A 27,587-nucleotide genomic window follows, 5' to 3' on the forward strand; every position below is an offset into this window, starting at 1 on the left:
ACTGTAACTCGTTAGTTTAAACATTAGAAAGCGCAACCGTTGTATTCTTACTCCCTGTAGATCGTCAAAATGCGTATCAAAAGATACATTGGATGAAAACAATTTTCGGTTTGGCGGCCCTTTCGGCGCCGTCGCCCGTGGCTTACGCCGGGCCCTGCCGATGAGGTCGGACAGTCGAGGTTCTACTCGTGTACGATGTTACGGCGCGTTTTCGTTCGGTCGCGCGTGCGCACGGTCGCGCGCAAACAATATCATCTCGACGAAACGCTACGCGCTCGGTCACGGACGACGTGTGTGCGGTGTTACGAAATCGGCGGTCTATGAATAGTAAATGCGCTGCTCCGCTCCGTCCCCCGTCTCGGTCGTCCAACGTCAACCGGCGCACCAGTCGTGCACCGGTCCGCGTACAACGAGCACACGTCGCGTCGTCGCCGCCGTCGTCTCCCGCGCCCGTCACCATAAAGGTAACAAGTCTTCGGTGTTTTTTTTTTTTTACCCCTTCCCGTCGTCCCGCCAAACCCCGTCCCCGAGGACCGCAAGTTTTCGCCCCCCGCTCGCGGCGCGTTCCACCCGCTACCGACGATGCGGATCGCTTGACGACCGCTCACCCCGTCGCGTCTCGGCCTCGGTCCGCGGACGCGTGAAAGAACATCGTCCTTATTCCGTTTTATCGTCTAGCCGTTTCGTCGATCGGCTGCCGGTCACTCGCCGTGACGTTCGCGCGCGACCGTCCCGAAGACGACGCGGATCCCTGACGCCGCACGTTGACGCGTACACCTTCCGGGACGGTTGTAAACCAATCGAAACGTCGAACCCGCCACCGTTGACCGTAACACAGCGGTTCGGGGGCGGAAAAGTGTTCGTTAATAACCAGAAATTCAAATCAAAGTTTCACGGTTGCCGTTCCGAATGGTGCGCGTCCGCGTACGCGGTAGTGGAGAGTTGGTTTTTTCGTTTTTTTGTTTTTTTTTTTTTTATCGCGCGTTTCCCGGATATGCGATGCGAAATCTGGTTGCACGGTAAAAGTCCATCGGGCTAAAACGGCCGAAGGGTTCGATGGAGTGACTACGGGGAAGAGGATGAATAAAATAAAAATCCGCCTAGTCTTTCGGGATTCCCGCGGTGCACATGATCGTAGATGTATAAAAAGGTGTTGTGCCGAGTTTCTTCTCTCCGGTCATTTTTCAACCGCTCCGCAGAATAATAACACGATGTCGATAAGTACCTCATTCGTATGCGGTCTGAAAAAATTCCGCGTTTATTTATTTTTACGATCCAGTAACACCGAAACAGCGACCGTGCGGGCGCGCGAAGGAGAACCGCGATAACATCTCGACTGAAGGGGTTTGTTTTCACGGAAAAATCTCATCTGCACTGGTAATATCGTGGTGTACTCCCGTGTGTAAGTGCATAATATGTATACAAAATACGCGCGCAGCTCGTCATGGCACCATCGAAATCGATTTGTTTTCCGGTTCCAGAGGGGTTTAAAAGAATACGATGCGGTTGAACCAAATCGTTCTCCGGTCGTTTCCGAAGTCATTCTCGTCTGCAGAACGGTTAATTTTTGTACAACCGCTATAAAAGAACCCCAGATGACATTAAACGCAACGAAAATTTGCCAGTGGTGCGGTGAACAAGTTTTCGATTCAATTAACCGCACGTAAGATTAGTAAGCCCTCGTGGCACACAACCCTGTGTGCAGTGTCTTCACTCTAAAACATCAGAACGATATTTATACAGTATATACATGTATATCGCGGTTCTCAATATTAATAAATCAGAACACATACGGACTTGTTGTTATTGCGCAACTGCTGTCAGGTGCGAATCCATCATATTTTTACTCATAACAAGACTAGAAGCTCGTGAAAAATTCCTGACCAAGACGTTGACCCTGCATATGCATATAATGCAAATCGACCGCATCTATATCTATATTTATTAGAGTGAATGCGTTAAACGTTCTATGTGTCATGAAAAATGTTATCGGAAAACGCAAAAAAGCATTACATTCAAAATAATCAATAATAATTATGTGTTATGTATTTGTAGCCTAGTTAAATTCCATTATTATACTTGTCATTTAATATCAGTTAAAATTAAATAGTTGTTAATGTCAGTTCCAAGTGTCAAGTCTTGTAATATTAATATTCCAAGTACCAAATGGTGTGCTCGTAATACTTGTTGTAAGTAACAATATTTCATTTTAAATAACAGAGAATCGTTATTTGTCATATAAATACAACAAAATTATAACTTTAACGTAAAATAAACATATTTTTTTCGTTTAAATATGTAATGCAAAATAAACAATTCATTTTCCAAACAACACAGATTTCAAAATAAATTAAAAAAAACTTTTGATTGAACATAATATCGTTATCAACAATTTTAGAAAAATTAGTTCACGACTTAATATTTTGATAGAAGTTTTTATGCTCTATAGGAAAACATGAATAATGGCCAATCGATATTTTTCTTTTCTTGATGACAATGTGGATCAATCGGTACAACGTCTGATTTTAAGTTGGTTTGTAGTAGCAATTATTTTAATTCCGTTAAAACTATTCCAAAGTTTTTCATCAGAAAATGTTATTTTATAATAGACTTTTTTGGGTGTAATAGATGAAACTTTGATGATCGAACATGTTGAATTTGGTAACTTGGTTGTGTTCGAAAAATTGTTTAAAATTGTGTTCGAAATTTTGTTTTTGCAATGTTTATTTCTTTTTTTTCTTACAACTTAGTAAATTTATACTTTCAATCTCCACAACAACGGTAATAACTTATAAAATTTGAATAGAAAACGCAACGGTTACAATAACATCAGTGTTTGTAATTAATAATAATTATAACAAACTATATTATAATTGTTGTAATCATCATAAGATTACTACTTTCGCAAACAATGACCATGGCACTTATAACGGTCACCATTTATGAACATGGTGAAAAAAATGGTGAACTAATATTTAACGAAATTGACATTTAGAAACGTACAGAAGGCTGCATAGAACCTAAATCAGTTATAAATATTTATATAAATCTTTCATTTTTTGATTCATAGAACGTTTGACACATACAATCTTAATTTATGTAGAATAATTTTTAACGAATACACATTTACTTTAAACGCAATTTTCTCGCGGAAACATCCACGTATGTTGTTTAATAACAATTCCAGGCAACTTAATTGTTTACAATAACAATGCACGCATACCAGTATATACAGTAAAATTCATCTAAGGGACTAGCTCGCCAAAGCATCTAATACGGAAATCGAAAAAAAATATAAGTCATTAAAACATTGAATTTAAATTATTTATATGCATATTTATCAGTATTTCTATTATTGAATATAATTTAATAACATATATTACATTAATAAATCAATTATTATTAATTTTTCTATTTATTCTTTTTAACTTTTATAAAAAAAAAAAAAATCGTTAATTTTTGTCTGCTTAGGATTACTAGGATACGTTTCAGCAAGGAAGTTTTCTTTTCTATTAACGTAACCTAAAATGTCTTCAGTATGTTCTACAGAAGAGATTAATATTCGTATTTCTGATAAATGTTGAGATTCGACAGTAATCGTAAGAGTCAATACTGTATCATTTTCCCCTTTTGTATTTTTATCATAGTATAATAAATTCGTATCGGAGATCATTTCACTTTAAGTCTGAGTGCTACCAGTTACGATTTCATCGTCCAGAAAGCGAATTACCGGAGTGTTACTGTATTATTATAATCGAGCTGTTTACTAACATAATATTATATGAACACGCTTCCGCGAACCTCATTGACCTTAAGCTTTTATAACCTGTTAATGGTTTGGTTTTAATTAAATAGGCGAGGTTGATAAAATATATATATATAAATACAGATAAAGAGAGAGAGGTAGAGAGGAAGAACGAGAGATAATAGCTTGAGAGAGAACATTAAAATAAACGTATTTCCCTCTATATGTTAAATATTATAATGAAGTACACTTGTACAATGTATACGTATTATGGTTCTTATTCTTCTGGCTAAAATCAAAACATCATCATTTTCAGCGATCTGAAAATGAATACAACTATATAATCAAAATTCTCCATGTTACAATGTATTTGTTATTTATGAAACTTTGAAATTTTCATTAAAAACGTTTTTATTCGACGAATAAATTTAATATGATTGTTTTAAAATTATATTTAAAACGAAATTTGCGTATAAATAAATACTTAGCCTGGAGTATTATTATATGTTTAATATACGATTGGTTTTGCATTAAAAATTCATCGTCTGGTATCAACTATTCACTAATTTTTATTTAATTTTTATTATTTTACAATATTTGTGATTCGGAGCTTTCAAAAAAAATGGCAAAATAAAGTTTTGGGAACATCACACTGATTTCGACAATATTCGTCATGAATTTCTGCATATCATAAATGTACCAAATTATATTTTTTATTCTTTGAATCATTACGAATATTCATACACATAGCTTTTTATCAAAAAAATAATAAAAACATTAATAGATATTTTAATTATTTTTTATGTATGTATATATCTTATAATGTATTATTATTAATTAATGTTCAAATGAATAATATGTCTAATCATACTACACATTATTATTTATTTATTTGCATACATTTCGTTCAGTAAAAACCTCCGTTTGCGTTTAAAACACTATTCAAATCTACTCTTATGAGACACGTGTTTTCAACAATACATAATAAGCTTTTATTTGTAATTTATTTTCAATATTATTTCTTTAGTATACTTTAATTCATGTAATCTATGTTCAACACGGAAATTATTTACATCATTATGCAATAATAATGTTTATTCTTATTATTATTATTATTATTATTATTGTATATTTTGTTGTTGTGCCAACCCGATAAGCGGTTCTTTTTTCGATTTCCAATCGGTTCCCATTTGAAAACTAGAAAACAATATTTGTTTAGGTAATCTTATTGAATCGTTGAACTGTGCGCAACCCTGATGCGCGCACATAATATATAATACATTATTAGTGTAACAAGTGACCGATGTAACACGCAAAAGGTATTTTCAAAAACATTGTTGCGAAATCAGACGCGTATCAATAACCGATTGAAACGTTGCAGCTGCTGCAGTTATAAGCCACGAATCATGATATAACATGATGTACACATTATTATCAATACTACGACATAAATTATAGGTATATGTAAACAGCTTGACCGTGAATTCGATTCAAACGAAAGTTCGTAACGACTGCATTCGTAACGCCGTGATCCGACGACATAATACATTTTATTATCGTAGATAATGTTGCACGGTTAAATTATTAAAAAACGGTTAGTTATGTTGTGGAATAGGTTTTCAACAAACATATCGATTAGACATATTATCGAAAATCGATGATGCGACTCGTCGTCGGTTAAACCGTAGTTTTTCATATCAAAGCATAAAATATTGGACTGATTAAATACTAAAAAAAAAAAAAAAAAAAAACCATCGATGTATATTACATGTGTTCGTATGTATGATTAAAAATGAATCATACATTTTTTTCCTCCAAACATACAAACATAACAAACGTATAAAACAATTAAACCTACGTGGAAATAAAAACGGAATTCTCATTTGGACGTGATTACAATAAGCCTGTCGCAACATTTTTATGAAGCATTGGCGTATAATTGTACGTATCAAAGTTTCCAAAGAGTTGTCTGTTTTGTCCGAACGAGTTGTACAAAGTTAATATTATTATTGGTAACGTTTTTATTTTCTGTCATTTTATATTGTACACAATTGTTTGGGATTTTTTTTTTTATTTTCCTAATAAAGATATCGTCGTTCAATTGTTCCGTATGGGAAATAAAAACGTTACGCGTGACCGGGAGGCAAGTGACAGTAGTCTTTCAACCGCGGAGGGGACTGTATTATTGTAAACGTCTGCACAAAATTGATCGAAGTTTATTACAATCATAGTAGTACAATTCAGGTTTAGCTTTCGATTTCCGGTACAATATTTTCGTAGCAGTAGTACGGTCAAACAAACGATGATCCGCGTCTAGTCGTGTTGGTTCATTAGTAGCGCGATAGTGGCCGAATTCCGACCGGTGCACGTCCTTCAAGTTTCACTCGTGTGTTCAATTTGTTCGCATGCAATAGTGTCATATGTGTTACTGTAATGTTTTGACGACAATTGTTTTATTCAACCGAGTACAAAAACGAAATACGAACACACACAATAATATGATGTAGAGATCGTAAAATCCTGGAATGGTGATCGATATGGAGCGCGCGCACGGTGGATAAAATACGTAATAGAGAGCGTATGTCCTGCAAAAGAGGATATGTGGACTTGCAGCTCAGGGAATCGACTGTAACATGACGTAGTTTTATTCGGATACGATAACAGTGAATCTGCGCGTTTTCCATCACCGCACGTACGAATGGTACGATACCGCGTAGATTTACACGAACATAAAATATAATTTCGCGTTTCCGCACACAAAAATTGTACGATGTCAGCGCGAGTACAAAAAACCGTTTTACTGTCGTTGATGGTGATTGTTCGTCGAGTGCACATTTTTTTTTTCTTCCTAAACAAGTCATCATCAAATAACATAACGCGAAGTTACATTTGTTTTAAGGTAACGAAAGTTACTGCTGTCCAATTGACATGTTTCTACGATTATTTTTAAAAACGTTTTGAAATTTAACGTATAAATAAATAGGTAAACAAATAGTTCGTGTCCGATTTTCACACCGTATAGAAATGAAGTTTATCTCCGTGCCGTAATGTTTTAATTTTTTCTTTTCTTTCTTAATCACTACGAGAGAAATTGTTAAACTTAAGCTTCCGTGATTCCAGGTGTGTTTTTCAAAATACCGCGGTGCGAAATTCGTAACGAAATTCATTTTATTTGTAAACCGAGTCGTACTCCGATAACGAATACACACAAAAACACGGGTTTTATTTTTATTTTTTTAATCGTTACATGTTTTTTTTTTGTCCCCCCGTCGCGCAGATCCATCAGCAGCACATCCACATCGTAGTCTCTACCACGTACCGAGTCAACCAGGTCGTCATGTCGTCGCAACAGCAGTACGAGCCACCGGCGTTCGACTCGAACTGCATGACGCTCACGCGGTTCGTGCTGGCCGAACAGAAGAAGGTGCCATCGGCCACCGGCGACCTGACGCAACTGTTGACCAGCATCCAGACGGCCGTCAAGGCAGTCAGCTCGGCCGTGCGCAGGGCCGGACTGGCCCATCTGTGAGTACAACGCACCGTTAACGAACCCGACCATAACGGGGTCCTCGGTTTGCCCTGGTCGCCACGGTCGTGCACGGGCACACGATCTTTCTTTTATCCTTGTATGCTTCTCCTTTCGGCCGCGCACGACCAACCGCTCAAAAAATAATACGCTCGTCGCCCAAATTACGAGAACGACCCTAATAAAAGAATCAGGTCGTTAGTATACGTGTACTCGCTGCAAGATGGCCCGATGAAGATTTTTTTTCAATCTTTCTGCTTTCAAAATCTTCGTTTATTCAAATTATTTTTAGAATATTATCTTAAATGTATTCGTTTATTCAAATTATTTTTAGAATATTATCTTAAATGTATTATCCAAAATATTATTGTTTCGTAGTACCATTCCTTAATGTTCTTACGTCCAAGCATTTATCCATCGGTACAGTAACGATTTATTTCTCCGAAGTTCGCGGCAGTCTGGTAAAAAACGACCAACTGCACATTGTTAAATATTGATTGTGCATTATTACGAGTATACACTTTTACAATGTACAAATCATCAGCAATCGAAACATGGTTGGGTCATGGAAACGGTATTGGGATCACATGGGGGCCTTTGCGATTTTATTCTATTTTGATTTTGTTTTAGCCACTTAAAGCCCAACGAGCGCGCAGCTTTTGTAATAAATGTTTTGCTGCGTTACAGGTACGGCATGGCTGGATCCACGAACGTGCAAGGCGAAGACGTCAAGAAGTTAGACGTGCTCAGCAACGAACTGTTCGTCAACATGTTGGCGTCGTCTTACACCGTCCACATGATGGTCAGCGAAGAGAACGAGACTGTGATAGAGGTACGTGACCACAATATATCACGTTATGATCGGTTCGTCGGCTCGTTCGGAAAACATTACGAGCGCGTACAGCCGACGGATCGAATAAACGCGTTCGTTTTTATTTGGTGACAGCGTAACTCGCCGGTTTCCCATTATTATTGTAAATTGTACTTTGTGCACGCGATTTTAATGTCCACCATCGACGTCCCCCCCCCCCCCCGGATTCGAAGCCGAATAAAACCGGAGAAGACCATTCGATCAGGAATAACGGTTCGGACGAGAACGCCTGGAAGCGTGTTGGAATTCCGTAGGACCGTGTAATAATGTGTTTTTCATGCGAGATTGAAACCTCGAAATCGAAACGCACGATAATGCGCATTTTGGACGCTACCGGGTCTCTCAACTCGCACCGTTTTGTCCGTTCGTTTCGAACGAACCCCTACGATATTAACGCGTAACACTGGTACGGGGGTTTGTCGAGTTGTTTTTTGCGGTTTCGAACCGAGCCGGGGGCTGGGGCACAGATGGGGTAAGTCGAAATGGAACATTTCCGCGATCACTCGTCGTGCACAGTACAGCACTGTTTCGTAAACTTTTTCCTGAAACTCATTCGAACACGCGTCGTCGTTGCCTTTGCATAGTCACCATTTATAGTACACGATATCACTATTGTACTGGGTCATATGAGCTCGGACGGCCGTTCGACGATAGACTATTAACGTGTAACATGCTTAGTCTTTGACCCACGCACGTTTTTTTTTTTTTAAACTTTTTCCCTCGTTATTTTTCAGATCGAGACTGAGAAACGGGGCAAATACATCGTATGTTTCGATCCGCTGGACGGGTCGTCGAACATCGACTGTCTCGTATCCATCGGTTCCATTTTCGGTATATTCAGGTAAGGGCGAACGTTATCCGTCCACCGCCAGCCCAGCCGTCACGTAATTCGTTGGCGTTCATTTAATTTTTTTTTTCGTATTCTCGTTAAATTATATGCGCGACAACACACCGCCGGTGCGCGTACGTGATTTCACGAACTTATTGGAAACCGCGACGCCCATGTCAATGTGACATTCAGACCAGCATCACTTATGCGTCGACGCGTGCCGTCCGATATCCCACGCCCGCGATCCCGGTCCGTCCCCTGTTAAGGTTACCCATGATATCGGAATATTACCGCTCCGATAGCGTTTGGAGTTGCTGATAGTGTTGGTCTTCCGTTGAACAGAAAAATGGGCAACTTTGGCGGTTAAATAGATGTGCGGTGCACTCACATCTTGTGAAGTTCTCTTGAAACATTTCCCATTCGTTTGGAAAAAACTGAAAACCGTTCCACGCGCAAACCTATCTCGCATAAATTTCGTCGAGGTCGGGAAATAACTGTCTGCCGTTAAAAAGTTATCATATCACCAACTTTTCGATTTGAAATGCTAATTTTTATCAACTCGTCAAAGCTATTGGAGTAGACATTTTAACCGGGACGCAGCAGACCATTACTGTCACACGCATTGACATGCTACAACGTGTTGTAGGGACAGTTTTTAATGAAATAGTTAATTTTTTAGTTCGATACTATTTCATTATAGGTAGATCACCCGAAACGTCGGCTAAAAATGTGTGGATTTAGTTTGTACAATGGTTGGATCGCATAAGGTAATCGCTATGAATTGCGGGGTCACGGTTAACACTGAAAAAAAAAAAAAAAAATGGTCATCGATTATAAGCGTTTTCAAGACTTGATGTAGATACGAAGAAGATATTACGGCGAAAAAAAAATCGTTTCGGTCTCTTAGTGCCTCCCGACCGAGAAATAAGCACCCGGATTCACGGACTTTGTTGCACTACTGTAACTGCAAGTCTTTGTATAATCGCCGAAGGCGTATGTGCGTACGAGAAAGTCAATACTGCAAACTTTCAGACCGTTTCCTTTTTTTCGTTCGCGCACGACGTAACGGTGTGATCACATATTATTATTCGATGATTTTAATCCGTCAAACCGTAGCCGTATCGTCGCGTTCCTCCTGCGTGTCGCATCCGTTTGCACATGAATAATAACGGTTTTTTGTTCGCGCAGGAAAACCGACGAGAGCATCGAAACGAACGTCAAAAACGCGTTCCAAAAGGGCAGGAACATGGTGGCCGCGGGCTACGCGCTCTACGGCAGTGCCACGATGATGGTGTTGTCGTTGGGCAAAGGGAGCGGCGTCAACGGGTTCATGTTGGATCCGGTAAGCCATTCGATCATATAACATTAAAATAACTTCTTTGCAGCGCCAACAATGATTTTGGATAAATAACGCACAGACGCGCGCCCGGCCGTGTTGCCAAAATCGGTTACACGCATGGCCGTGGAGAGAGGAACCCGGTCCCGGGAGTATATCTTCAATTTTACTGCAGTGTTCGTTGAATTCTTATCATTAATTTAATTTTTAATAATTTGTAGTCCCAAATTTCCGGGCCCGGGGGCAGATCATCCCTTTCCCACCCCCTTCTCGTCAGGCCTGGTTACACGTCCACGTAGCTGTAATCGTTAGCGTTCGACTTGGTGAAAACTCAAGTTGGAAACACAACGGTGTGCCTGTATAATGTTCTAAGCCAGTGGTTCTCAACCAGTGTGCCGCGGGATCGACTAGGTGTGCCGTGGAAAATGTCTGATATTTGAAAATACCGACTGATGAAACTATGACAGTTAAATGTCAATTAATTGTGCAGATACGTATGTAGGTAAACTGCACGGTTTTAACCCAACTGGATATCTTAGCGTTTAGCCGAAATTGTTGTTGTTGTCAAGTGCATGAGTGTGCCGCGAAAACTTGTGATGTATAATGGTGTGCCGTGAACAAAAAAAAAAAAAAAAAGGTTGAGGACCACTGTTCTAAGCGAACCAACGGTAGTGTTCGCACGGCGACGTTTCGATAACACGAGACGTGAATCGTATCGTCCGTTCTTTGTGCACGACGAAAATCGGTTCACGTCAACAAAGGAGGGCTCAAATCGGATCACAGTTTGGAGCAGTGGCCTTCAACGGAGGTAACTTTATCCGTCTACCTCCTCCGTTGAGGCTGAATAAGTTTTGGGCCGTACGACGAGCGTTCGTTAACGTTGGAACCTAAAAACTGAAACACAAATGCTACACCAACCACAGCCATACCAGTAGATCATCACGGTCGTCGATTCGGAAAAATTTCAATTATTCGCTCATAGTTATTGAATTACATGCTTTTCGTGCACATCGTTTTTGTTCTTTCGAAGCGCGAGTAGGCATTGAACAATTTGATTCTCGAGGGGATAGCAGCTGTGAAATGGTCGAGGTTTAGAGTGAAAAAAAAAAAAAAAAAAAAAAAAAAATGTTAAGACCGAACGAAATCGGCTTCGGGCCCTAAGCGTGTGCTAACGATGCGACAGTTATGAAATATACGGGAACATACCGAAATATAAGGAAAACGGACAGAAAATTCGACGGAGGAACAAACATTTGAAAGCTCTTGTTCGAAACAAAACGATTTGAGTGACGGCATCGTTACGGCGAGGGGAGTCGGATAAAGTCGAAATAAGATCTACGTAATAACTAAGGATTACGGTTTATACAAATACTGCGATATTCCGATCCACGTTGTACAACTGAGTGTGCACGCATGAGCAGTGGCGTATACATAACTTTTGTATGGGGAGGGCAGGATCAGTTTCAAACAAATTATTATTGAAGGAAAATTCCTAAACCTAAGTACCTGCACATTTAAATAATAAATGATAAAAGATATATATATATATATATTGAAAGTGTCAAAATAATAATTTACAATAAATCTTTGCTATATTATTTTGTTTCCTTATAATTTTCTAATAATATATAATTTTCTATAATTTCTTATAATTTATAAAACAATGTTGAAACTGATTTAGAACGTGATAAATAATAATATTTTAGTTAATATGTTTATTTGGTAATAATGTAATAATACGAGCAAAACAGTTCGAACCAGATAAGATTATGAGGAGTGACCCGGCCTACATAGATTTCGACTCGAGAAACGGTTTTGTAAACAACATTCCATCGTCGTCCGTCATCGTGTTTGTTTCGTCCTGACCTTTATACATAATCACCCGAAAAACATTAAAATCCGAATTAAACGTTTAACGATTACGATCATCTACCATTTCGATGCAAACAAATATTTATAAAATGTATCCATCCACGGACCTAGCATAGAATCCAAAACTGTCTCGATCAATAAAAATGTGATTTTCGAAAAATCATATACAATTATACCTACACATAGTTGTATGTGCATTCCCCTAACATTTCAAATGAAACGATATTATATTGTCGGTGAGTGAGTGGTGTTAGAATTATGTATACACACATATTGTGAAGGAGATCCTAATGATAAAGGATAGGAATTTATTTGGTTCTATTACCTACGAATAATGATCAAATAATAAGCAATTAACTTTAAAGAAACGTGTATTGTTTTCATATGTCTATAATGAAACTTATAAATTAACATTTTTTTGAATACCGCAAATATGATCAAATCTTATTCAATGACTGTAATAGTTTCACGAACCAATTAGAAAATAAACAACAGTTAATGTTTTACACGACAAAGACGAATTTTGATATTACATGAAGAATTGTTCAACATGAGACATCAGAAGAAAGAGAGGTACATTGTCCTTACCTAGTATTACAAGCTGTAAACAGAATAATGGTAAAACAAACGATTCTAAGACTTAGTTTCAATTATGTTTCAATTACAAACTGATCATCTGAGGTTTATATAATAATATAAATAATATAATATAAATAATAACTAATATCATATGCAAATATTTTTAATAAATATATATATATATATATATATATATTACTGTTAACAGGCTATAGGGGAATTTTTACTGACTGAACGTAACATCAAAATACCCAGCAAAGGAAACATTTACAGCATAAACGAAGGGTATTCGCATCTGTGGGACGAGACCGTGACAGAGTATGTCAGAAGAAAAAAAGACCCAAAGGTAATTTTTATCAATGCACATGATTTATATTATAAAATTCTCTTCGACCACCTAAAATAAATTTTGCTTCCCTAGTGGGGTAAGCCGTTTGGTGCTAGATATGTTGGTTCAATGGTGGCAGATGTACACCGCACATTGAAGTATGGAGGCATATTTATGTACCCAGCAACAAAACAATCACCAAATGGCAAGGTATACTCTTAGATGAACATTGCAATTTAATTGCTGTATTTTTATTTGAATCTGTTATGCACTTTTCCACTAGTTACGTCTACTGTACGAAGGTAACCCAATGGCCTACATCATTGAAGAGGCAGGTGGTGTAGCGAGTAATGGCAAGATACCCATATTGGACATACAGCCAACAGCTTTGCATCAGAGAAGTCCGATATTTTTAGGCTCCAAAGACGATGTCAATGAATTGTTGGAAATGTTTAAAAAATAATCTTTATAATATATATATATTTTTTAAATAAATTTATCATACAAAAGAATTAATTAGTGTAATAATGATGTGATTTTATGAAGTATAATAAAAATGTATTTTCAAACTATTGTTATTTAGTGATATTAAAAATAAAAATAATAGACGATCGAAAGAGAGTATATGATAACCTTAACTATTCCATTGAGTAATGAGAAGAAATAATTATAAATAGTCATTATGAACGAAGTGCCAAGAACTGATGGAATACTTCAAGAATATGAATGTCAAGATCTTGAGTGAAAAGTAATCCTTCCAAAGTACTGCTGTATTTCTGTACTTGTTCATGGTGCTGAAAACATAATTAAATAACCATTTTATAAATATAATGTATTATAACAATTTTCATAGTTAATTTGATATATAGTGCATGTGGACATTTTAAAATTCGTGTTTTTACAATTTTGAAAAAAAAAAACCCTAATAAAATACCAAAATTATTTACAATACAAAAACTATCAGTTATGCATTTTTAAATATTTTTTTTAACAAGTTTAAGTCGGAGAAATTTTTTTGGAACAAAATAATTTGATAAAATATGATTATTAAATTATCATTATCAATAAAATAACAAAATATTATAACATTAAAAAATAAAATAAATAATTTAAATATTTGATTATATAGCATTTAAACCAATGTAAGCATTTGAATATTTTATTATTTTATTATATTTTTAAAGTAGACATCAATACATTTGAATTAGAAATTACAGTATAGCTTTTAATAAAGAATTTTAATACTTACAGCTAAAAATACTTGTTGTAATCGTCCAATAGTATATTTGTACCAGTATGTATCAAATGGTTTACCATCTGTATCACATTTTACAAGATGTTCAGATAATATCATTATAAATCTCTGAAATATAAAAACAAAGTATAATAATTGTTTAATGTTTTTACGCACAATAAAAATACCTGAAATACAATCAAAAACAAATTTTTCTGATCAGCTTGTGCCATTTCTAATTTCTCTTCCATACGCTCAACCATTTCTTCAGTTACATTGTCGTCAACATCCATTGGGACTTGACCTCCAAATGTTGTTGTTGACGCCCGAGAAGGTTTTGTCTCAGCCTTTTCCGTTTCAGTATCACTATCATCTGAACTATTAGAGGTAGCTGCTGTTGTACGTAACTTTTCTCTAGCTTCATTTAACTCTCTGGTCAGTCGATCCACATGTCTGGACATCTTATTGATGGTCAATGATAATATCTCCCAAATATAAAGCCTAAATAATTGTAAGAAGTGAAAAATGCAAAAGCGATAAGATTGTCTTTATTATTTATTACTTTGTAAACTCTGGAATCATTTCTTTAGAGAATATCCAATTTGCAACCGACGAACATTCAATAATCTGGGTTTTTAACATTTTGTCAATAAGTACAGTTAACATTTGTTGGTCAGCACTCCATAAATTGAAAGTGCTCCGGAGTATTTGTAATTGGCCTTCATCAGTTTCTCCTAAAACCTAAAATGTTATAAAAGTATAAAATTAATGATTTAATTTATATTTATTGTGCTTAATTTTACCTTGAACACATTGATAAACTTTGTAATAGCTGCAAAAGCATGTGAAAATGATTTGCTGGCTATGAATAATAATGTCTGAACAAAAGAATCAATTTTGGTCAAATTTGAAGGGCTATTATCTGCTGGATCAATAAGTTCACCATTTTCTAACATCAATGGTTCTTTCAATATTTCAATAATTTCATCAGCAGATGCCTTGCTTCTTATCTTGGTAAGTAATGTGTTTGATAGAAATTGGCCCGGTAAATCTGAAAATAAATATGATTTTTAATAAAAACATATATCAATACAACTACAATCTAATCTCTTACTGGACTTCTCCATTGCATATTTAAACTTTGGTTCAGGTTTTTCTGGTAACAAAGGTTCAAAATCAGGTGGCACTATGTCACGCATTCGTTCATAAAATGATAACCTGAAAATAATCATTAGCATTTATAATATATTATTAAGATAACAGAATTATAAAATGTATATACCTCATAGCTTTTTGAAGAACTTCACGGACAAATTTTGGTTTTGGGTGTTCTGGATCCAAGGCCAAGCAATCAGCCCACTCTTGCCATGACCAACTGAATTTGAAATTACTCAAATGATATGCAAACCATGAAACAAACCTAACAAATGTGTTTGTTTAAAAGCAATTTCACAATCAATATAAACAGCATGACTTAATATACCTATCAAAAGCACACACATGCATGGATTCAATACGAGAGTAAAGTATTTCTGTTGTCTGAGCCAATACAAGTGGCATTGTATTAGTTGACAATTTAGACAATTCTATAAAGACAGAGCCGAACATGACCTCCAAATATTTCGGTTTAGGTTGATGAAACATCAAACTGAATATCACTTCAACAATACAATACTCCAAAGGTACTTTGTTTTTGTGTACAAAATTCATTAAATCAGTTGCGCTAAAATAAACAAGACAAATTCATACATATATAATTTAAAGTACATTGTTTTAACATATTTCTTATGATTAAAAGTTGTTAAATTAGTAATTATTACCACTCTTTTCTATTTTTATATGACATATCAATTATTTGTATTAGATGTTCTTCCACCAAGAAACGTTCAATTGAATGAGCACCAGGCATTATGGGACCCTAAATAATGTAATTTAAATATTAAAATCAAAAATTTTAATTTAATTGTAGTTCACTTACATCAGTTACATCTGTATAATCAAACATTCGATAAACTACCCAAGGCATTGGATACACACAAGCATTATGATGAGGAGGAGGAACAATAACAGGCAAATTATGCTGAAGTGCTTCACAAAGAACATTGTCGAATGTCAGATAAGGTCTTGGTATAATCGTTTCTGTCCAATTATCATGTTTCAATTTTTTAATCTGATTCCATAAGCATTCCAAGTATTCTTCCTGAGGATGAGGTACATCAGTGGACCAAATTCTTAGCATGTTAACATGCTTCTTAGGCCGTTTGTTCAAGTAAATCTCAATTGTTGTTAAAAGCAATTCAAGAGGAGATTCTCTTTTCTCATATAATTCTCTGCCAACCCATGGTAAACATGACATAACAGCATAACAATACCTGTAACAAAATACAAAAATGAATTATCATCATAATATTTAATTGTACATTGAAAAACATACCAATCCTTCCGTACATTAGGAACTCCATCTTCTTTGGTAACATCCAATAAACTACCCATTAACTGCACAAATGAACTAGCTGACACTACATGGCAATTCACCAAATCACCAATGAAACGTAAAAGTACTCTAGCTTCATTCCAAGAGTTATTTTTAAGACTATCTTTGAAAGCACGCACAATATTTTCAACAAACTAAATTTTAAAAAGGTTATAAAATTATTATACAAACACAAATATTTTTTGAACAATAAAATACCGTAACAATGTTACTTACTTCTCCACCAAAGTTATAATTTTTTGCATTTAACAATCCAACTAAGGTTGAATAAATGGTACACTTCTCAGGCATATTAACAGCACAATCTACCAATAATTTTAGTACTTTTTTCTTAAAATTTGGTAAATCGCCATCTAATACACTGACCAAACCTTCTAAATTACTTTCTAAAGTACTAGAGGTCTGTATATAAAAATTAAAAATATTTATAATAGTCCATGATTATGCATTTTTTTTACATACATTGTATAAATAAATAAAATACCTTTTCTCCGACTTTAAGAATAAGACTTTCCAATCTATCTTCTAAATCAATATTTTCTGAACCACCACGACGACGTTTTTTATATGCACGGTCAGCACCTAAAAATTTTAACAAAAACATTTTATATTTAACATCAATATTGGTAAATAAATTTAAAATATTTAATTGAATATTAATTATATTATTGAGTTAGTTATAAAAGAAAATAAGAAGAATCAATCAATTAGATACAATTATTGTAAAATATTTCATAATATTCATTAGACTATCTAAATTTATAATTGTAATCTGTATATATAAAACAGTAAGCTGATTGACTGCTATCAACGCACAGCTTAAACCATTGGACAGATCTGGCTGAAATTTGGCATACAGATAGCTATTATGATGTAGACGTGCGCTAAGAAAGGATTTTTCAAAATTTTGAATTTAAAGGGTTGTAATCGGTTTATTATTTTTTGACCAGGTCGATAACTGCGCTATTGAAAATGAATTATCTGTATATATAAAACAGTAAGCTATATATATATATAAATCAGTTAGGCCAAAGGGTTATACTCCCGTCAACTTTTATTGGTGGGCCAAGGTACATGCACGAAAGAACACAAGATGCTATGACCTACGTTAGACATTACGGTCGTCCTGACCTTTTTATTACTTTTACATGTAATCCTCGCTGGGACGAGATAAAAGAGCTCTTACTTCCCGGTCAAAGATCATATGATCGAGATGATATAATTGCAAGAGTGTTTCGGTTAAAAGTCAAAAAGACCATGAACTTATTGACAAAAGGTAAAATATTTGGAGAAATGAGATGCTATATGTATTCAACAGAATACCAAACTGTAGAGAGGTTCAGGTAGTTGTAAGCTATAACTTATCGAATAGGTTATGATAATAATCATTATCTTAAAAACTAAATTAATATGTATAAAATATTATTTCAAAAATCTTAATTAATTTAAATTTCAATAGATTTAACAAAATTTAATCTTGGCAGGTTACATACATTTATATACTTAAACCCAGCAACGACGGGTAATTCAGCTAGTAGAATATAGATTAGTAGTAAATAATATCTTAGTAAAAATGTATTAAAAATATTACTTTAACTAAAGGATTCAAATATAACCATATTATCTATGTAATTAAAAAAATATAAAAAGTGAATGTATTTTTCACTAGATAAAATAAATAAGTATCTATGCCAAAATATTAAAATATGATATAAAATGGAATTTACTAAATCAGAAATGAATTTTTTTCATTAACATTTATCATTTAATTCATAATCAAAATTATCGCTTTTAAATTGTATTAAACAAAACAGTTTTTTTACATATAAAATATACAAAAATATTAGAAGTAAATTTAATAAGATATCTATTTGATAAGCTATTTATTCCAAATAGTATCAAGTAGTTATGTCTATACAGTTAGTACAAACTTTTGGTATAACACAATTATACAATTGTATCACAATTATTGATTGGATACATCATGTTCATGTACTCGAAAATACTATTTCAATTCCAAACGAAAAATAAACAAGAATTTAAATCACAAAACAGTTTTAGGTTAATGACCAGAAAAAAAATAAGTAATATAACATTGGTGGATGGCTTGGCGAACAAATTTCTGAAGTCGGTAAAATCATAGACAAGTGCTGTACATAGTAAGCCAATATTCTTTTTAATATATTTCATAATATTATGTCTCCTTATACTAGTTTTACACATATATACTACCATAAGATAATGTTTTAGATTCTATATCGTTTTTATTATTTATTACTTTTAATAGGTATGTTTATATTATTTTAATTAGTTATTTAATATCACCAAATTATTTCCCAACAACAAATAACTGATATTAGGTATAATGAAAACTTATGTTTTTTTACAAAAACACCTAGAGTACCATAGGCGCACATTCAGTATGAAACTTGGGAGTGCTAAAATTACCCGTCCAATGCGAAGCCTATCACAAACCCCTTACAACAGTCGTTCCCAACCTTTTTCATCTTATGCCCTATGGTAAATTTTAAAAAATCTCATTCTCCCTCCCTCTAAATTTAGAGTTTAGACGATTTTTTTAATCATGCTAATTAAACTTTGTACCTATCAATATTAGATTAAATGCGAAAAGGTTTAACCACTATCAATATAAAATATGACTGTTATCGATGTGGAATAATTTGAAAATATGTAGTGATTTCAATTTTAAACATTGCAAATTTAATATATCATAATTATTTTTGTAATTTTATTATCACCATATTCTCTTCCTAGTCAACCCAAAATTATCCTCTCCCCCTTGGAAACCACTGCCCTTCAATTACTTAGCATAAAATGTTTTAGTTTTACTATTTAATTATAATTGTAGCAATTTTTTATATTATAACTAAATATTATTAATTAACATAACTATTTTTTTATCAATAAGCAATCAAACCTGTAGACAGTAAACAAAACCAAAATCTTAAATGGTATTCCAGCAATAAACTTGAACATAATAACAGTATCACATGCATAGGTAACATAAACACAAATACCCAATATCATATGTATTTACATAGTATGAGTACGTTCGAGGGCATTATCAATGCAAACTGGAGTTTATTCATTCTTATAAATGCAAAATAATCCTTTTTAAACAATAATTTTACCTCAAGATAAACTAGAGGTACTAGTTTAGAACTCGGGGGTGCTAAGCATTCCCTGGCACCCCCGTATGTGCGCCAATGCAGAGTACTGCATCGAACATTATGAATAAATAGAGATGTAGCATTCAACATTAATTTAGACATGATATGATTTCGCTGTTGAATACATGTATAGAGTTGATCACTAGTGACCTATCTAGTAAATTAAAACCTTTAACTTTTACTAGTGTCTACTTTAATTCTTTCGGCAGTTTGCCAAACTCTGAACTGGTGTTTGTAACACGATGTGGAACTCGTCGTTAAATCGTAGCGAGTCGGTCTCGATACGGCGTCACGGAAGAGTTTGCATTGATTTGTATTTGAAATCGTATCGAATGGGTCCGAAATGGTTTCAGTGGATTAGGTAGACAAAACGGAACATAAGACTTACCGTACAAGTCTTCGTAACTGTCGTGAATTCGACGACGGCTCATGATGACGATCTGGGCCGCGAACGAAATACCACGACGAGAGTAAAAACTTATTGATCTCACTGGAAACGGATGGAAATCAGAAACGCATACGTTTTAATCGGGTAACGGGAGCGGCTAGCACAGCGACATAGGGTACCGTGAAAACAGAACAGCATCTGATAGATATGTTTACGGTTCTCGGTTTGTTTGATTAGAGCGCGTTCCCGGCCGACAGTGTGACCAACACGCTAAAACAATATCGGCCGTCGGCACTGCGATAACGCCACTGACTAGCGCGCTCTCGGCAGTCCGCCGCGCAACGTTCGGCGGTCGCGTACATCGATCGAAACGCGGTTCCAATCTAGGGATCCCAGATTTATATTTTAAAAATACGGGACATTTTACGATAACTGATAGCGGTTGGTAGTATAAAATCGGTGATTTAATAGGAATTGGGCAAATTTCTGCACCTAATATGATTCTTTGGTAGGCGGGCGGGTGGTATTGACTATGCTCGAACCACCAACTGGAAAATGTCAACGCGCCTATGGATCTGAATACACCACAAAGTGGAAGCGCGAGGCCCAAGAGCCGATCCAAAAGTGCCCTGTGTGCGATTGCTCTTTCCGCGCAACCCTCGCGTCGACAATGCTCTCGGTAAACTCTCTCGTGCACCGATCGCGTATGGGACTTCGGTAAGGTTTCGGTCAGCAGACGAACTCCTCTCTTCTTCCGTCCCGGTTGTCGATCGATCGTTTCGCCTTGCGCTTCGAACGGAAACCGAACGATGTGCATAGCCCCTGGACGCGTCGAAAGAAAATCGTATCGTTCCGAACGCGTACGTCGTCTTAGTTGCTTAGTGTAGGGGTACGAAATTTTCCGTTGAAAAAAATAACCATTACCGCGGCAGACGTAGTACGGTGGCAATCGCAGTTCGAACGAGTGGCCAAACATCGAATCGTCACGTTGCGCCTTAAACTCGACGAACAGTATTTACACTACGAACAATTTTTTGCGGAAGAACGTTTGAAGGGGCCGGATCGCCGGTACCGTTCTCATCGAAATCCGTGTTCATGTACCGACGAAGAAAAATGGTTTTTTCTAAATTTTAGCGCGATGACCTCATGCGATATCATCGTTGAAAAAACGGACAAGGGATCTTCGCTACTCGGTACAAACGGTTGCCAATCGTACGAGCACACTAAAAAACATTCTGCCCACCAACGTTCGCTTCGTCGAACCTAGGCAAGACCGCACGGCTGACGACTGCGATGAGTAGCGGACATTTACCGACGACATGCGTTTCATGCCAATCGCAAAGAACTATAAAAGGGTTCTTCTGGCTCACGACAAGAAACAACCAATCGATTCAAACGGATACGGAAACGGTCAACCGATCGAAAAAGGCTCCGTCGGCTAGGGTTCTGGGTGCTCACGTAACGAAACGCTGTAAACGTTGTGAACGAAAACACTTCTTCGGTATTTATGTCAACAACGCTATCGCAATTTAATTCAAATTTAAAATCTCTAATCAGCCTACTAATCTCTTTTCATACCGATATATTAAGTTAACGTTGTATTCCACGGTGTTTATCTTCTCCGATTTCTTTGCTTCGTTTTACTGTAATTACATATTTTATCACGTTAATAATGTCAGTTATTGTATTGGCCTTTTAGTGCACTACATAATTATGGATAATTTATTCTTATCTAACTAAATTATTTGAAAATATTATTATGTATGTTTAAATTTATCGGTCTAATGAGTTTAATTATCGATTGATAATGTCTTATTGTTGAAAGCTAATGAAAAATAAAATGAAAAAAAAAAATGATGTAACTCCGTCTGCCAAATAAGCTAATATGACATGAGTGGAGATGCTTTGCATTTATAATTTTGTATCAACAAGGACGTATCTGGAAATTTTTTTCGGGAGAGGACCAAAACATTTGTATTGTAATTTTATTGAATTTAGATTTTAACTTTTGATATTTGGTTAAAAATAAAACAGAAAAAGATTTAATCTTCTTTTATTAAAATTAATATCATATTTTCATATGATATTATGATATAAAATTAAAATCAGTCAATGATTAATTGGAGCTTAAGTCATTTTTGACAGAAAATATTTATGTTGGTGTTAAAAATAAATAAGTACTATAAACATTCGTAAAATATTGAAGAAATTTCAGGGGGGGTCCAGACACCCTGGACCCCCCCCCAGATACGGCATTGGGTACAAAAACAGGTACCTCTGTGATATTATACAAAATTTATAATTTTATTTTTATTTTTTATTTAATGAGATTTACATACAATCTGTTTTTTATAACATCAGGTACTCGTAGTAGTGATATAATACAGAAGACTTAAACATAAATTTCGTAAAGTGGTAACTATTCTAACTGACAGAACTTCAGGATCTCGATTTTTTTTTTTATATACGATTAAAGTATTTTTTATTAATATTATTGTTTTTTTTTTTTTTTTAATCAAAATAATAAGTCTCTGTACCAATTTATTTTGAGTCATCGGTTGATGTGGGAATATACAATTTATGTGAGAATTTTTTATTTGAACATTTAATTTGAAGTGAAATATTTTATAATGATTGTTGGCAAGTTAATATACTTTTATCTTTGACAGAATAAATATTTGAGGGTTTAGTATAATCTCAAATTTGAAAACATACCATAAGACCATATGAGTAAGCTGTTTTGTAAAAAAGAATTTTATTTTTCAGACTAATTTTTGATATTAATATTGGTCGTAGTAAATAAAGTATTTAATTGCTTGCGTTTTTCCTTTGTATGGTTAAACTATAGTTAACATATATGTCAACATTTTATCTAAAGTGATATCTAAGTATTTTAAACATAGTTTTAAGAGTATTTCTTAATTATTTAATTTAAGTGAAGGCATTAAGTACTAAGAGTGCAATTTTTAATTGTGAGGACATTTATTGGTTAATTTTGGTTTTACAATTTTTTTGCTCAATCATAAATTTATTTTAGGTGATTTTGAATTTGATTTGAGGCCAAACTGGCATCATTGTTTGAAGTTAATACGGCTGTATAATTAACAAATGTTCCTATTACTAGTACTGTTTGAAGAAGGTATGTCAGAAATAAAAATACTATCAATTAAAGAAGATAAACTACTACCTTAGGAGACATCCGTATTTATTTATGGGAAGGTTGAGCTTTCGTTTATTTTCAACATACCACGAATGTTCGATGTTCAAGATAAGATTTGATGATAAGATAGTAAGTTGCTGGAAGGAACATAAAATATATAATTGAAAAAAAAAACTTCTCTCGCATTTCACTATATTGTAAAATATGACTATTATATACATATATGTAATATTTATAAGATTTCTTTGGTCTGTGTTCGTTTTTCCACCACAAATTTTAAAGTTGAATGTAAAAAGAAAAGATTCCTTCATTTTAGTGCAATAACCTACTGGCATCTTCATTTCTCTTTATTATTATTAATTAAATTCAGTACTTGAGATAATTGAAAAGTAAGACCTGTATACATAATTTAAAAGTAAGTTAGTTAATAATTTACATTTGAAGAATTTTAGGATATATTTCAGCAGAAATTCAACAAACTTATTCAATTTCTTATACGTCTCCTTAAAATTTTCAAAATACGGAGATACCAGGTTATTATACCGGACTCTTCATTTGAAATATCGTTAAAATATATATCATAATTAGCATATTATCAACCTGGAACCCCTCGTGCATACGCATATGATCAAGACGTTTCTCATGGACTTCGTAGTTTTACCCGTCCAGCAGGGACAGTATCATCTTGTGTTGGATTTCTCATCACACGCTTCTAGAGGGATCTTTGAATGACAAACACCTGCTTTATAGGTCATTGTTGTTCTCATATTTTATATTTTTTTATAATTATATTATGCGTGTCGAACGTGTCGAAGTGAGGTTCTATGGATCCGATTCGTCACAAACGAGCGCTCAACGCGTTCGTTTCGAGTGAAAAACATACGTTGGAACGTGTGCGGCACTCATAAGTGGATTAAGTGACCGATCGATCGACCATTTTCCTAGATTAGGCCGTTGTATCGAATTCATTAAAGCAAAATCTTATGATTTTTTTATACGTCCTATTTTCTACAAAGACAATGGGAAACATAATGATAACGCGTATTATTTCGCTGTGCTCGAAAACGTTTGGTGTTCGGTCCCCTGCGCGGAGATCGCCGTATCATGGTCGAATATTATAATGAACGTGCAGATACGAATGAAACGACTCATGTACGTCCTATAATTTTCATTTGTACACATAAACATATAAACGCAACGGCGCGGCGGAAAACACATATTTTTTTCGATTAATATTATTTGTGCTGGTGGTGATGTGTCGTTCGAACATTGTTCGCGGTATTTTTTTTAATTTTTTTTTTTTTTACCGCTATTTCTACTTTCGCGAACACCTACGTGCGCGATTGACGTTTCCTTTTTAGCGCGCGGACGTCGCCGACGGGTTCGCGCGATCTCCGAGACGATTCGCGTACGGGCGTGAAAACAATAACAGTAACGATATTCTTGTAATGCGTATTGCGATTCCGTAAAAGGATTCCACCGGTCTAGGAACGGCCGACCGAGCCGGTTTTCGATGTTCGACCGGCGGCGCTACGACCGCAATGTGACGACCGCGATCGACCTAAATACCATCTCGGCCGACCGGAATGCGTGCGACGAGCTAGCCGAGAAACCGAGTGGACGACGGCACGGAGAGCTCACGATCGCGGACCGTGCCCGCTCGCGCACTTGACACGTCCGCCGTAGTAACAATTGCACGTGTTTCGCGTACAGGACGAGCGTTTCGTCTCCGCGTCACCGCGCATTGTTATTACCAAGGATTATACCGCGTTTGTTACGTTTCGCTGGGAAAGATGGACGAAAAAAAAAAAACTACACACTCCCGCGAACATTTCGACGCGTTTTAATGGCTCGCAAACCGAACAACGCGTCGCGCTATTTCCTGTTCGAACTCCGGTGATCGAATACACGTTCGGTACACGAACGAATAACGTTTCGATTCGAGCTTCTCGCCGTACAGAACGTTCTCCTCGTTTAACGTCCCCTCGTCGTTTCGGTCATTTATCGCTGCGCGTATGAAATATGACGATTGGATATCGTCAGCGTTCGTTTGCCTGAACCGTATGCATCCGCATCCCGACATCGAAAGTTTCCTAAAAACACTGAAGCGGGATTAAGGATTAACATAAACAGAACTACTCGTGTACTCGCAAAAGTCTGCTGTTAAGATTCGTCAATGATTAAAGATTTTTCGGATACCTAAGGTTGAGCATACAGAAACGTTAAGTTTAAAGTTTCAATGTGCCTACTTTTCTTTTCCATTAACTTGTAAAAGTTCCGAGTTGAATAAAAAAAAGTAACTTTACCTTTTGAAAGAAAATTATTTTTTTTATACAATAATGATTTGTAAATAAATTCATTTTTGATCTCTAGAATTTAAATCGAATAACAAATAACTTAACGTGACTAAAAGATTAATAAATCGATTGATATCTGTATAACAGAGAAAAAATGTGATCTCTTAGTTAGATGTTTCTTTAAAAAAAATAATTAACTCGTAAAGTACCTTTACTCGATTTTTAAAACTCATTCATGCCCAGTATTGCTCATAACACGAATATTAAGTTCTTGCAATGGTTAACAGTGCTCGGCCAACGATAAAATGTCCACTCCGTATACATACATATACACATGTACACATATTTCTGTTACATTGTTACCAATCAATCTTCAAGCAAACCGTGTAGGTATTAGTGTAATGGTGCGTTCCGATATTTTCTCTGCAAGAGATCGTACACGCAATTATGTTTCAGTCGTGATTGGTGGATCTCTTGAGAGCGCACTTGTAATCCTATATGAGTTATTGTTATATTGTGTACTATAAGTACTCTTACTTTACGTATATATACATATAACTAACCCACCGGAGGAGATTTATTTCCCTTGGCCGATAATCGACTCAGTGAACGTACATCTAGATCACAAATGTATTTTTAATGTCCTCACTCAAATCGTGTCCGTGAAAAATACCCTTTTTAAAGCCCGTCGTATTTGGAAAACCTTTACGATCGGGTGAACACTTTTGAATCGTTATCAATTAACATTGAAGATGTCAGTTTTAAAAACAAGACTTGGACCAACATTATGTGATGTTCAAACTACCATATTTGACTAGACAACACAAAATCATAAAATTCCGCTGTTTTGTCTGTCGATCGTTCAGCGAACCAAGTCAATTATATGTGTATAAGATCACAAACGGTATCATTCTTTCCCAATAAATCTGTACGACGTCCAAAGATTGTTTACTTCTTTGTCGTCGCTAAATGGCTATATTTTTTCTCTTGCATTTGACGTGTGCGACACGTTTGTATGTGCAACGCGCACCGTTACGTCGTACGAGTCCAAATCAATCATTCTCTACATTATTTTCCGAATTCTTTATAATTATATAATGTAACATGTATTTTTCCACATATTATGTACTTAGGTTCTTGACAGTCGTGATTAATTTTAATAACACGGTTTTTTCATTCGTCGACGTAAATATCACGAGAACGCGAACGTTTGCTTCGTCACGAACATAATACACAATATACATAGTGTATCACAGTATACACGACGTAGCATGTATGTTAATGTGTTAAATGAAATGAACACAATATATTATGTGATATTATAATCGAATTTAAAAGTGTACTCGTCAAAATTGTTTCGAAACTTTAAACGATTCGAGTTCAATAAACAGCGAAGAATTAAAATTGAATACGATTGAATATTGTTTTCTGTACAGTTATTTGTTTAATAGTCTACACAGTTAAATAAACAAAAAAGGTATTCTTACATCAACAATAAGACTTAAGTAAGTGTCTGATTTTTACTAAATGTTACTTTATAATAAAACAATTATTTATAAATGTTTATTATAAATATAAATCATTTAATAAAATAATAATATTTTTCAATTTTTCCACATGTTTAAATAATTTTATATTATATTATAATCATATATCATACAATTGCATAGTAAGAAATATTATAAAATTAACTACAAATATAAATGTATTCTATAGTACATTAAACTTAGCATTTAT

At 35.1% G+C, this 27,587-nt stretch overlaps 3 protein-coding genes across 4 annotated transcripts in view; 2 read left to right on the top strand and 1 right to left on the bottom strand.

Annotated features, from left to right (window-relative positions):
* The first annotated feature begins 350 nt into the window (after nt 1-350).
* On the top strand, nt 351-13,656 carry LOC112689390 (fructose-1,6-bisphosphatase 1). 2 transcript variants are annotated; one of them, XM_025563083.1, is made up of 8 exons: nt 351-464; nt 7,023-7,270; nt 7,959-8,103; nt 8,877-8,983; nt 10,160-10,313; nt 12,967-13,104; nt 13,180-13,296; nt 13,370-13,656. In XM_025563083.1, exons 2-8 carry the CDS (start codon nt 7,083-7,085, stop codon nt 13,547-13,549), a joined length of 1,029 nt encoding a protein of 342 aa, XP_025418868.1. In that variant the 5' UTR covers nt 351-464; nt 7,023-7,082; the 3' UTR covers nt 13,550-13,656. The 2 variants fall into 2 exon arrangements, with proteins under 2 accessions (XP_025418868.1, XP_025418869.1); XM_025563084.1 differs by lacking the exon at nt 351-464 and adding an exon at nt 963-1,402.
* Nucleotides 13,550-20,599, bottom strand: LOC112689389 (nuclear cap-binding protein subunit 1). The gene is made up of 14 exons (XM_025563082.1): nt 20,394-20,599; nt 17,299-17,396; nt 17,031-17,216; nt 16,755-16,948; nt 16,299-16,692; nt 16,141-16,238; nt 15,804-16,043; nt 15,603-15,740; nt 15,435-15,538; nt 15,124-15,371; nt 14,883-15,061; nt 14,509-14,821; nt 14,336-14,449; nt 13,550-13,880 (listed from the first exon to the last, which is right to left on the bottom strand). Exons 1-14 carry the CDS (start codon nt 20,434-20,436, stop codon nt 13,767-13,769), a joined length of 2,463 nt encoding a protein of 820 aa, XP_025418867.1. The 5' UTR covers nt 20,437-20,599; the 3' UTR covers nt 13,550-13,766.
* Nucleotides 20,600-27,304: 6,705 nt separating this feature from the next.
* Nucleotides 27,305-27,587, top strand: part of LOC112689425 — a 139,201-nt gene continuing 138,918 nt past the window's right edge. Inside the window, exon 1 of the mRNA XM_025563135.1 lies at nt 27,305-27,355. The gene's annotated coding sequence lies outside the window, so the exon portion shown is untranslated. The remainder of the gene's footprint in view (nt 27,356-27,587) is intronic.

Source organism: Sipha flava, unplaced genomic scaffold (genome assembly GCF_003268045.1).
Source record: "Sipha flava isolate LNK unplaced genomic scaffold, YSA_version1 43_pilon_pilon, whole genome shotgun sequence".
Classification (NCBI taxonomy): domain Eukaryota; kingdom Metazoa; phylum Arthropoda; class Insecta; order Hemiptera; family Aphididae; genus Sipha; species Sipha flava.